Here is a 13,418-nt window from a genome sequence, read left to right as displayed (position 1 = left end):
TTGTTATCCACCCACCCTGGCAATCTCATGTACCCACAAGCCTCAAAGCAGTTGGTGTCCTGTGTCCGAGGGACTGGAGGAGCATAAACCACAGGCTTCTTGAAGTCGGAGCCCATATCGGGTTCATCCAAGGTCCCAGGGTCCAGCACATTCCTGTCACCTTGGAGGTACTTGAGCAGTAATTTGTTTGATTGCACTGAGCGTTCCTCAGAGGGCCTGTATGTGGAGACGACCTCTATGTGGCCCCTTGGCTGCCAGGCCCTGTCAACCCTCACAGAGTGCTTCTTCCCCAGGTACCAGTCACGAACCAAGCTTTTCCCAGCACCCAGAGCCTTTGTCACCGGTAATGTTGGCTTCCTGGGGACATACCAGGCTGGGTCCAGGAAGCTCTGGCTTAATGCCAGTGTAGTTTTGCTTGTTTAGAATTGTCAGATTTGATAAGGCAGATTTGACAGTTTTTTGAAGTGGATATGGAAGAGGTGGCAGAGAGAACAGCCTTCTACCCAACAGCGTGCTGGCTCTGGTACAACTTGTAACTGGAATGCAGGGGGAAAGAGAGCACATGCAGGGAATTGGCTGCCTGGCTGAGAACAGGAAGCTGAGGCAGAGATCCCTGGATCTCACCAGCCTGTATCTTCCTTCCCTCCTTGATTCTTTATTATATTGCTCTTAAGAAATATTGGAACAGACATTTAGTGTCAGAGGCCCTGTGAGGTTGTGTGGGGAACCGCCTTTCAGGAGTTCAGTCTTACTGGCAAGATGGTAGGTGTGCCCTGGCGTGTCCTGAGATGCCCCATGGCTGTGGTCTAGGCAGTACGTGCCCTGGTGCCTCAGAGGCTTAGAGATCATTTTCGGCTGTTCTCATCAGGGCAGATTTCATGAAGGATTTTGAGCTGAGATTTAAAATGAAATACGACTGTAGTAAGTGGATTTCTGTGGCTGAGAAAGAAGAGGGCATTCTCTCACCCAATACAGTGGCTCTAACCATGATGGTGGAAAGAGGTAATGGGAAAGGACCAGATTTAGAGAAATTAAAAGAAATTAGGAAATCAATAGGAAAAACTTCCTTCCGTTACTATCTGATTGTTTTCTTCTTGGCCAGAGTATCGGTGTGCCTTGGGCATCAGAAGAGAGAGAGAGAGTGTGTGTGTGTGTGTGTGTGCGCGCGCACACAGAATAGATATCACATCCATGTAGCTGCCTGTTGTGAAAAGGATTCAGAACTCCAATATTGTAGAGGACTGAAGTGGCTGAGAGTTAAAGATCTAGAGTTCAGTGTCGGCTGTGTCTCATTTGCTTTGATTTTGGGGAAATGTGCTTTGCCTTTATAATCTTCAATTATCTGCTATGTAAGTTTGGAACATTACTTCATGTTTTGTAAGGTGATGTAATTCAGTGCGTGCAAGTACTTTATGAACAAATAAAAGGTGTAACTGATGCTCTCAGGAAGCAAGCACTTTGCTCTTTTCCTAAAACTGCATAGCTGACTTGGGAATGAGGCGGGGAGAGCTGGTCTCTCTTTTCTAACTCTTCTGGTAGGATGTGGTAAAGACTTAGCTCCTGGGCAATAGAACACTCTGCATGGAGGTTTGTGCCTACAAATCAAACAAAGAGATCAGCCAGAGAGAGCCTGCCTTTTTGCACACACGTCGGGAGGCTACCTTGTGCCTTTCCCCAGACCACCTGCCTCTGCTTTCTGTCTTGTTCTTTATCTGTTTCTCTCTCTCAGCTCAGCTTTGGGCCCCTGCACTGTTGTCCAAATCTGAAGACCACCCTCCCTGTAGATCTGCCCTCCTCCCCTCCCAACCTGCCCCCACCTGTGGAAGTTTGAATCTGAGCAGAGGCATTCCCCCAGCACGAACCTGGGACACTTGAGACTGTCCGCCTGCCTGGAGAACCAGTCCTTGGTGAAGAAAGAGTGCCCTCTAGTGGGCATTGGCTGGAGCTGCTCCGGACCCACGTCGCTCAGCCAAGGACAAAACAACCTGCACACAGCCCTCCCGACAAGGGTGATCTTGACTATGCCTTTGGGTCTGGTTTGTTTTTCTCCTTGTGTGAAGAAAAAGAAAGAAAGAACAGCAGGAGACAAGTGGTGAGAGCAGCTCCCACAATGCTGTGACAGTCCCTTTATCTTAGGAGTTTTACCAAAGAATTAACCCCAGGGTAAGCGATGGCAGCAAGGTACATGTGACATCAGAAGCTTTTTAAAGGGCTTGTGACAATACCTGTATAAATCACCTACTTGTCTCAACTAGTCTCTTCCATAATTGGGTGGATTTGTGGGAAGGAAACTCCTTCTATAAGAATTATTACCAAATGGGTTAAATATCTTCATGGGCGCAACCCCTCTGCAGATTGCATATCCACTGCAATCAATGACATTTTTTGGGTAGTGGACGCGTCCAGGCCTGCCTGGCCATTAAAAGCCTGTATGCGTGGGGACAAACGGGATTTGGCTCTTTAAAACCTATTTCAGAAAAAAGCTGCTGGGGTGGGGAGGGAAGAGATGAGGGGGAGGGAGAGAGCACAGGGCACCCATCAGGGAAGCAGGAACCTGATCATATGTGATGGTTGCTGGATTAGGTAACAGCTCTGCTGGTTGAAATTGGATCTTGGAGGATGAGTGTTAACATCTCTGGTGTCCTGGCGAAAGGTTCATTTGAGTCTTGCATGGTGCTGCAGAGATAAAAAGGAGCTTTTAAATAATCATTTTGTCTCCTACTCACCAGAGTACTGGCTTCCAGCAATAAATAGGTAGCATCAGTTCTGCTTAGACATATCACCCTTTTCATTTATTTATTTAATGGTGGTTTTGTTTTTTTTTTAACTGCCGAGCTGAACGGTTTGTGTATCAGTGAATCCCAACACCCATTCTTAATAGTGGTATATTTGGATTCTCCTTGCGCTGGCTACAAATATGAGCATGCAAGGTTGTTTATTGGTTCATCCCTGTCCCCTCCAAGCATTACAGACACAGCCCAAATCCACCAGAACTGAATTTTCTGTGCAAAATAGTGCAAGATGGTTTTCTTTTAAGGTTTTCCCTTGTTCATATTGTTCTTTAAAAATTTTTTTTTTGGGTTTTTGCACAATCATTTTCTATTTTCATAATTTGAGTATAATTTAAAGGGTGTAATTTGGAAATGACTGTTGTTGGTTTTTCTCCCCCCCCCCCCCCTTTTCTTTTCATTCTTTTATTTTCTTCAGATCTCTGATTTGGGACCTATTTATGTGTCCTGAACTCTAAGTGTAAATGCAAGCAACATTTATGCTGTGGTGCGTTGTATCTATCTTATCAATTTCTAATTGGCCACGTTTAGAAAGTAAGTCTATTAACTCATAGTGAATTCACATTTCTTTTTAAGGAGTATTTGTTTGCAGGATTCATAAAATGATGTAAAAGCTAAGCAAAATGCTAACACTTTCTTGCCCCACCCAGCCCACCACCGCTGCGCCCAATTAAATGTATCCTTCATACCTGAAAGAAAAGAGGCAGTATGCTTTATGCTTTAAGCTCTGCAACCCTCCTGAAACTTCCATGGTGGGTAGGGGCTTGCAGTCTATCCTTTCATTGTTCTTTGCGAGCCTTGACAATTTCCTTTCTTATTTTATTTAAAACCAGTTAGATTTGAAGGCCAAGAAATATATTAATTAGGAGGTGTGTAGAGTTTGTGTGGAATTGTTTGTGCTTCCCGTTGACTATTTTAAAAAGATGGAGCAGAGGCATGAAACTGAGAGCGGTTGGAAAGAGGAAATATTCTCAGAGGTTAATATTAGGTATATGGAAAATATTCATAGTGATGTGTGCGTGATCACCTATGTAGCTCCTGGAGGAGCGAGGACCAGAACTGTCTGTCTGCCTTGCCTCTCCCTTCTTTCATACCTCACCAAGTTTGGCTGGAGGAATAAGCTGATGGAATGAATGAGGCCGCTTGGGGTACCCGTGCGATTGGAGGAGGTAGGATACTTGATGTCAGCTCAAGTAGGCAGTGCTTAACACTAGCCCTGGGAAGGCAAGTCCTGACCATTAATAGGACATCATTCTTTTTTGCTTTGCTGTTGTTGTTGAGACCAGAGGTTGGTTGTCCTAAAATCTTTCAGTGTTGGGCCGCATGCAGGACCAGTTGGCTGTGGAGTAGCCAGGTGGACCCACTTGAAGGCATTAACACCCAGCTGAAGGGTTACCAGCCTCAGCTTCGTGGGGAATGTTCCTGCCAGCCATGGGGGCTTACGGCCTCTTCTGAAGGAAGTATATTGGACGTGAGATTCAATGAGCGAATGAGAGAGTAGAATTTTGCCCCAGCACAATGTTTTGAATAATTGAGCTAAAGTGAAACAATTATATTTATTAATGGCTCAGAGGCGATTCCTTTTTTTTTTCTAATTTGTAAATGACCCATAAATTTCTTTGTAGATAAGACTATTAAAATTTATCATATAAAGAGAAACAACCACGTAGAGTGAAGGAGGGGCTGCTGGGAGCTGCTGCCAGATGTTTGGATGCCCCAATTCTTTTCGGTGCCTTTAGGGCCTGGTATTCAGGGAATGGTTACAGCAGCCATCTACTTTCTTAAGGAAACCTTTGTTAGCAGCAATTTGTTCTTCAGAGTGCTTCGGAGATTTGAGTAAATAAATTTGAGAAACAATAACGTGACTAAATCCTTATTATGCAAAGATCAGCCAAAGGAGCAGTTTCCCATTCAGTCTCCTGAGCCTACAAAAGAAGGATTTTATTGAAAAAAAAAAAAGTCCACAAAATAAACCTCAATGACCTCCTAACCTTTTGCCGTCACTACTATAGCAATTTTGTTTTTGTGTAGCAGAATATTACACATTCAGGTTTGAAGAGAGAAGATCATGACCTGGTAGTGTTGTGGTTTGCGTCTAGGGTGCAGGCTTCCTTCTTTTCTCCTTCCCAGCTACCTGCTCTCCCTCCTCCCTCCCTCGCCTTTCCTTCCTCTCATCCTTTTTTTACTTCATCGTGGAACCCAAGCTTCTGCCCTGCACCTTTTGTCCTCTTTGCTCTTTATGGCCACCACTGATCCACACGGCTCGTCATTCCATTTGATGGTCTCGTGTTTTGCAAGAGCCATACTGTAGTTTTCCTTTTGGCCTAGGAATTGGGATTTCCTTCTGAACAACGTTCAGGGTTGGTTCTTTTGCTGCCTGTTGGCAGCCAGGAGCATGTGGACACAGCCAGCAGTTATGCTGGTATTATATGTGATGGAATGCTCAAACATCTAGACATACCCTCATTGAGCTCATCTTCACCTTCCCTGTTACAACCCGAAGCCCTGCTTTGCCAGGGCTGGGAGACACCTGGAACTGGCACCGTCCCCCCTGGGGCTCACCAGATGCACCCTGCCATGAAACAGCTCTTGACTCTGCTCTGGTGTGTGGATATCCACCAGGGACTTAGACCCTGCCACCTCCATCCCCAAAATGTCAACCAACACCGGACCCCTCTCCTCTCCCTTTAATCACTTCCCTCTTTCCCACCCTACCCACACATTCTTTTCAATTTCTTAAAAATTGAAAACACTTTTTATGTTTCCTCTTAACAAAGACTTGGCTGCTGACAACTGAACTGGATTTAGATGAGTGATTTATTTTATGGGAGGTTGTCTGAAGGGGTAGTAAAAAAAAAGACTGTCTCGCTCTTTGGCTGATTTACTAAATCACTGGATCTCCTTCAGTCCAAATCACCACCAAGAGTCCTGGTGTTTTAATAAAAAGCAGCCATCTCATTGATCTGAGACACCATCCTACCAGAGCACTGGCTTCCCTGAATCCCTGGAGACAGCTTGTTAAAAGGACCTCACCCTTGTTTCCAACAGGACAGAGTCCTTATCACTCGGAACAGATAGATCTCAATTTTTGGAGCTAAACGACCCTGCTCAAGGGCCAGTTTGTCTTCTTGCTATGTTAGACCTCACTCTCTGCTAGTCCACAGGAAAGGTCTTAAGATTTCATTCCAAATGTACTGGATTTGTGTACTTATAGGTGATTTTGGAAATGAAAAATTTAGACTGATCAAGCATTGCAAAGAAAGGCAATGAGTGCAAAACCACAAACTTACAGAAATTTAAAATGAGAAATAAAGAGGGAAATGCTTTTCCTTAAATTGAAATTAGGTAGTATGGGGATAAAAGTAAAAAATATATTTTGTTATAATTACATTTTTCTAGTTGAAATTTTTTATTGTGGTAAAATATATATAAGATAGAATTTACCTTTTTTGGGGGGCGGGGTCTTGCTCCATTGCCCAGGCTGGAGTGCAATGAGTGGCGTGATCTCAGCTCACTGCAACCTCCGCCTCCTGGGTTCAAGGGATTCCCCTGCTTCAGCCTCCCGAGTAGCTGTGACTACAGGCACGTACCACCACGCCTGGCTAATTTTTTGTATTTTAGTAGAGACGGGGTTTCACCATGTTTGCCAGGATGGTCTCGATCTCCTGACCTTGTGATCCACCCCCCTAACTCAGCCTCCCAAAGTGCCGAATTTACCATTTAAAACTATTTTTAAGTGTACAGCTGAGTATTATTTTGCAGCCATCTCAAAAACTCAGCTTCCCGAAGTGAAATTCTGCACTCATTAAACAATAGCTCCCCACTCCTCCCCCCGACTCATGGTACCCATTATTCTATTTTCTGCCTCTTATAAATTTGATTATTCTAGATTCCACATACAAGTGGAGTGTAATTTTGAAACAAAGCAAGTCCCTCCTTCATTTTCTCACCCTCTCAGTTTCTCTCTTTTTCCAGCTTCTTCTATTCCTCAAATGGCATCTTGCAAGTAATTTGGCGGCTTATGTAGCCAAAGAACACAAATGTGTTTTGTTTTTTATTTTCTTTCTTGGGTTACTATTAACGCTTCCTTCCCTTTGTCTTTTTCTGTAGTTTTGAGTATCCGAGGAGCCCAGGAGGAGGAACCCACAGACCCCCAGCTGATGCGGCTGGACAACATGCTGTTAGCGGAAGGCGTGGCGGGGCCTGAGAAGGGCGGAGGGTCGGCGGCAGCGGCGGCGGCGGCGGCGGCTTCTGGTGGGGCAGGTTCAGACAACTCAGTGGAGCATTCAGATTACAGAGCCAAACTCTCACAGATCAGACAAATCTACCATACGGAGCTGGAGAAATACGAGCAGGTAACCAGAACCACCTGGGGCTCAGCACCCAGGCCCTTTAGGAAAGGGTGGAGGAAGCACAACCCCGGGGCTTGCAGAGACGAGCGGTTCACTTTTCCCAGGTGGCTGGCGTCCTTGTGCCCGGCATCCCCTGCCCAGCCACAGAGCCCTGGCCAAACTTGAGTCTGCCAAGTCCTGGTCTCAACTGTTAAAAACCTAGGCGTTCAATGGAGGTAAAGGCATTAAAAAATGTGTGACGCTGTAAATGATGATTTCAAGGAAACATAAATCGTGCATAGAAGGAACACTCCATACCTGGACTCCAGAACGTGTGCCTGTGATGTGCAGGCCTGGCTCTCATCCGGGCGCTATAGGTGATCAGCAGAGTCACCAACCAACCTGCAAGACGGTGGGAGGTTTTCTCTGGCCCTTGTTTTTCCTTATTTATCAGGAGGCCTATACTTTTTCTGGGTGCTTATAGTATCCTATGGGAAAGGATTTAAAACTTGGCCCTAGAGTCCCTCACTTTACCCAGACTCAGTTCAATTGAGAGTCAAATGTATTGCCTCTTTTACATAATATATGGCATGCAATATGATACAAATCATCCTCTATAAAAGGGGTAGGAGGTTCAGGAGACCCCTGGAGCCAGACAAACTGGGATTCTAATCCGGGCACTCCACAGATGGTTTGTGGGACTCAGTGTTCTGCATACTCAATTCTGAAAGCTGATGTATGGCACAGATCTGTGGATTTGGAGTCACAGATGTGAAGGACCATAAAACTTATATAAAGGAAAGGGCAAGAAAGGCTGTTAACTACAAAGCAGTACATGTAGGGTCTCCTGATTATAACAGAGCCCCTCTCTAATAGAGAACCCCCATCCCATCCTCCCCACAACACATACACACATCATATAGCAATGCTAGTTCCTCTGGTTCGTGTAAGCATGCTACTTTATCAGGAGTCCTTTAACAGCAGCCTTTCATTTAGATAACAGATAAGTTTGTTGTTACCTCTTGGGATGCAACATTATATTGAAGTTCTCCATTATCTTACTCTCATTGAATCATTAGCTTTTCTTTTCTTTTCTTTTTTCGTTTCTTCTTTTCTTTTCTTTCCTTTCCTTTCCTTACCTTTCTTTTCTTTTTATTTTCTTTCCTTTCCTTTATTTTCTTTTTTTTGAGATGGGGTCTCACTCTGTCAGCCAGGCTAGAGTGCAGTGGCACGATCTCTGCTCACTGCAACCTCTGTGTCCCGGGTTCAAGCAATTCTCCTGCCTCAGCCTCCTGAGCAGCTGTGATTACAGGCAGGTGCCAGCATACCCAGCTAATCTTTGTATTTTTAGTAGAGACAGGGTTTCACTATGTTGGCCAGGCTGGTCTTGAACTCCTGACCTCCGGTGATCCACCTGCTTCAGCCTTCTAAAGTGCTGGGATTACAGGCGTGAGCCACCACACCTGGCCTCTTTCTTTTTAAAAGCCAAAAAAGAAGAGAGAGAAAAAGTGGAAGGTAGAAGACCTTGTGCAGTCCACTCGTAACTATCTAGGTAGAAGGCAAATGCAAACTTAATAGAAAATTTAAATTTTAAAATAGAAATAGGCATTTTAAAATTTAAAGTGAATAAAGTTTCATTACTGCACTCCTATCTACCTTTGGAATGGATTTCTACAAAATCGTCTCTTTTATGAGGGCAAAAAAAAAAAAATTGCTGTGAAGCCAAGAATAGTGAAATTTGACCATCAGACAAGGTGTAGGGAGGGTGAAGGGGAGGAAAATAAAAGCAAGCTGTGGTAAGAAGCTGTGAGTCATCCTCCTTTGCCTTCTTGGGAAAGAACAAATGTTCTTGCCACAGTGTTGGCTCATATAGACATTTCCCCAGATTCCAGGCAATGCTGAGCTCAGAGAGCTGGCTGAACTGTGACAGTTTCTCCAACCATGACCATCATTTAGAATTTGCAGTCTGCCCTAACCTAAAAGGGTAATTATGGAAGGCAAATGGGGACAGACCTCTCGCTGACCTCTTGGATTCTTATTACCCAATGCTCTTCCTACTTCACCTTCACCAGTAACCCTGTCCTCTGGCATAGCAAACTGTCCTCCAGATTTGTCCTCCAGGTTAACTCGTGCCAAAGAACAGGACACAAGACAAGCCCAGAGTGTGACTTCCTTCACTAAACCATAACTGCAATGGATGTTAGGTTGGGAGGTGTTGAAAACTGTCTTTAGTCTGAGCTCAGGTTGCCAGTAACATGGAACTGCTTCCTTGATTTAAACCTTCTTATCACTTTTCCGTCCACATCCAAAATGAGTAAAAGTTATGACAGCCATAGTACATTTCAATAGCATGTCACCAATTACAAAACACTGCGGCTGACATAATGGCACTTGCTCCTCAAGGCAATTTTGAGATTGGGTACCCAGGACAGGTAGTGTCATCCTCTCCATTTTGATACAGGTGAGGAAATGGAGATGAAAGAGGTTAAGACGTGGTGGAGGTCACACATTTAATGAGGGAGAGAATTTGCCCTAGAATCCAGGATTTGACCCTTACCCCAAGGGCTCTTATTAGAACAATGCCTGACTCCACTTTGTAAGAAGAGAATGTGGATGTCTTTCGACAATGGGGTAAGCAGGTTGTCCTCTCTGTTACTTCCTTGGACTAGATTACTGGCACCTAAGAGAGGGTTGTGATAAAAATATTCTCTTCAGAAACTTCTTGTGGCTACCTACCTATTCTAAATAATAAATATGTTGGAAATTGGGAACTAAAAAGCTCCGTCAGTACAGAAGCAAATTCTGTTCAGTGTAGAATTTGTGCTAGTCATCTGTATTTATTATTTTTAAAAGTACTAAAATATCATCTATTTGTTTATATGGGCATTTTCTAGTTAAGAAGTGAATACTGCTTAATACATTTTGGATGCTTAATAATTTATTAATATTAGTTGTGTTAATTATAGTAAACAGCAGATTGTAGGGAAATTATGCTATTAACCTTCTAGCTAGTGTGTCTGAGAGATATATCTTCTTCATTTTCCTGTAACAGTTCCTTATGGGGATTTTTTAAAAATAGAAAACCTTGGTCAGGTGAAAATGTCAGTATTTTAGTAGTACCTACCTGAAATTACCAAATTGGTTACTTAATAATTAATTTTGTTGTTTTATTTTTGGCATGGTGATGGCAGATAACTATACAATAATTAGCTATCGTAGCTCACCCTCACCCTTATCCCTCCAAAAACAAAACAAAAAACTACCTGAATCAGCCATTGTTTCAACCTGAGGTTATTAAATAAAGAAGTCTTCTGAAGACATTTTTTTTTTTTTTTTTTTTTGAGATGGAGTCTTGCTCTGTTGCCCAGGCTGGAGTGCAGTGGCACGATCTCGGCTCACTGCAACCTCTGCCTCTGGTGATTCTCCTGCCTCAACCACCCAAGCAGCTGGGATTACAGGCATGTGCCACCATGTCCGGCTAATTTTTTGTATTTTTAGTAGAGATGAGGTTTCACCGTGTTAGCCAGGATGCTTTCGATCTCCTGACATCGTGATCTGCCCGCCTCAGCCTCCCAAAGTGCTAGAATTACAGGCGTGAGCCACCACGCCTGGCGCTGTAAGGTATTTAAGAGCTGGCATATTATAATAGATAAAACCATGATGTCAGAAAACTGAGTTTTATTCCAAGCTCTACTTTAAAAAAAAAAAATCTTGTGCCTTTGTAGGATTCTTTAGCTTTTGTAAATAATGCTGTTGGGGAATCGACAGGACTAAATCTCTAATGTTGAATTGGACTGGGTTAATTCAGTTCATAGCTGAGAAAGCCCTAAGATCCCAGTTACTTTTGTTGATGAGATTGGCAGCCAAATCCAATCTCATCCTTGGATCTCAATCCAATCTATCTTTTTGAAGGAGTCAAGGAAGAAGATAGGTCTTATAGTTCAGGATGTAAACTTAAACCTTATACAAGACTTTTGAAAGGCTTCCCTTTCAGTGTCTGCTTCCAGAAACAACCTTGCCCTGTAACCTGGGAGGTCTATTAGAAATCCCTCTGCCCTATGGAGGCAGCCTGAGCTCCCAGAAAGTAACTGTTGTTTTTTATGACAGCCTACAGTAGAGTCTCCTCTGTTGAGAAACATTCAGCATGTGAAGGTTTTATTTAATTAACAACTGTAACCCCAAGTATTCACATTACTGTCACATTGTGAGTGCCTGTCCTATCGGAAGTAGCCCAGCTTCTTCAGATACAAGGCTTGAGGGAAGTGAGGAGGAGGTATGGGTAGCTCCTTCCTTCCCAGGTACTTGAAAAATCTGGATCATTATGCTCTGTCCATCTAAAATGGACTTGGAACTTTTCTCTGCTCTCTGTTGTGTGTTGCTCAGCAGCTGTTTAGCAGCTGCTTTGCTCCACCTCAGCAGTGGGTGAAACGACTCCACTGTCTGTTTATTGAAGAGCAGAAAGGGCCCCGGGATACAGTGCCCTGAATAAACATCAGATATTGTGAATATTTTTATTCACCATAATGAAGCACATTATTATTAGCTGAGCACTGTGGCTTCCCAGCTGAGAGCTGGTGCACTTGACAATACTCCCTCACATCCTGCCCCTCCTTTCTTTGAGCCCAGACGAGGTGGGGAGGCTGCAGCCCGGTGGGAGGTTGTTTCTCTAGAAAGGTGGCTAGGATGCTTGCTATGTGCCTAGCCCTCCACTCTCCATCCTGTGGTCTCCAAATTTCAGCTAACTTGCTGCCAGGTTTTATTTCCTTCTCTTGGTTGTACAGTTCCAGGTGCTGGGGTTGGCTAGGGAATGAGCTTACTATATAGATCTCGTGTTTATTTAGCACTTTTCCATGGAGAGTGGAGAGTAACATGCTATAAGGACCCGATCTTCTATGGATTTGTCTTCTGTGTAGGCCCACAGAGTAAAAAGGAGGTATTTATTACCACCTTTACTTTTACCAAGAGGGAATTTGAACTCTGGAGAAGTTTACCCAGTTATTAATATATCCAAATATGCTGAGATTTCTAAGTTATCTATATTTTGAAGAGATAATTGTGACATGTACTTGTAGGGCCAGGCACACATATAGTAACTCATTTAACCCACCTTATGAGGTGGGTATTGTCATCTCGGTTTCACAAATTAGAAAAACGAGGTACAGATACGTTAAGTAACTTTGAGGATCCCACAGCCAAGTAAGTCCCAGAGGCAGGAGCTGAACCCAGGCTGTGCTCTCACTCAGCGTCTCTGCTGTGTTCCTGTGAGGGATTTGCTCAGTCTGCAGGTCATAGCACAAGAGCATGGGTGCCATTAGCCTTGCTGAAGGGTCAGGAATGACTAAAGCCACTTTTGGGTGAGTTAAATGAAGCGCTGAGTAGTGAAAGGATGTGTCCAAATATTCATGGAGGCGGGGTCAAAAACCCAGGCCTCCCATTCACCAGTGTAGACACAGCCCAGTGGATGCACCTGCCTATGTACCTTTGGCTAACCAACCTCAGAGGATTTCTTAGATAAATAATCAGTAAATGTGTACTATTGTTATTGCGTTGTCGACACATATGACAATGGCAATGCAATGTTATCAATAACGAGCGTGTTTCTGCTGTTAATAAGTCGGAGCAATTGAGTCTTTAGTTCTTTAACTCTCAAAGCATCATCTTGCCTTTTTTGTTATGAATCTAATATAGTTTTACAGTATTGCTTTGAGTGAATCTGTGAATAGATGTTTTGTTGAATGCTCAGCTAAGGAAACCAGATTATGGATGCTAAGTCATAGTAACTAAAAGAGAGGGCAGGAGTTTTCAGAGGAGTAAGTTCAGACTCTAGGAAAGGACAGAGGCCCTGGCCTAAAATAGGAAGGGCTCAGGCCCTACCTCTGCCTCTTCATGTTTGCTGTGTGCCTGTGGAAATGTCCCTCCAGCTCTCTGGGCCACAGTTTTTCTTCCTGTTAAATAAGGAGGTGGGGAAATATGATTTTCAACTCCACCTCCAGAGCTGATGATATGCTAGTTTATAACCTGAGAATTTTTATTTCTGCAGGGATAGTTCCTGAATCCTCTCAATCGTGTTTTGATGCTGTTTCTATAAGACCCCTGAGGACACAGATTCCCTTTGTGTTATAGACATAGTGGATCTTCAGAAGGCCAGAACAGGAGAGGAAGTTCTTCTAATAAAACTTGAAACAGAAATAGGTGGATGAGAAATCTCCCAGAAGAGTTATCAAAGCTTTTAATTCCATGATTCCATTTAAACTCTTTTGGCTATTTATGCATTCTAAAATTGAGTACTTGGAAGCAC

At 43.6% G+C, this 13,418-nt stretch overlaps 1 protein-coding gene across 5 annotated transcripts in view; it reads left to right on the top strand.

The window, feature by feature from the left end:
• Positions 1 to 13,418, top strand: part of PBX1 (PBX homeobox 1) — a 291,950-nt gene that overhangs the window by 225,930 nt on the left and 52,602 nt on the right. For all 5 annotated transcript variants that reach the window (XM_054482550.2, XM_063649429.1, XM_054482567.2 and 2 more), the window contains one exon: positions 6,900 to 7,144. In XM_054482550.2, coding sequence (XP_054338525.1) covers positions 6,900 to 7,144 — 245 coding nt within the window. The remainder of the gene's footprint in view (positions 1 to 6,899; positions 7,145 to 13,418) is intronic.

This window comes from Pongo pygmaeus, chromosome 1 (genome assembly GCF_028885625.2).
Source record: "Pongo pygmaeus isolate AG05252 chromosome 1, NHGRI_mPonPyg2-v2.0_pri, whole genome shotgun sequence".
Lineage (NCBI taxonomy): Eukaryota > Metazoa > Chordata > Mammalia > Primates > Hominidae > Pongo > Pongo pygmaeus.
Note: the sequence above shows the minus strand (reverse complement) of the source record. Positions and strands in the feature narration are given on the sequence as shown.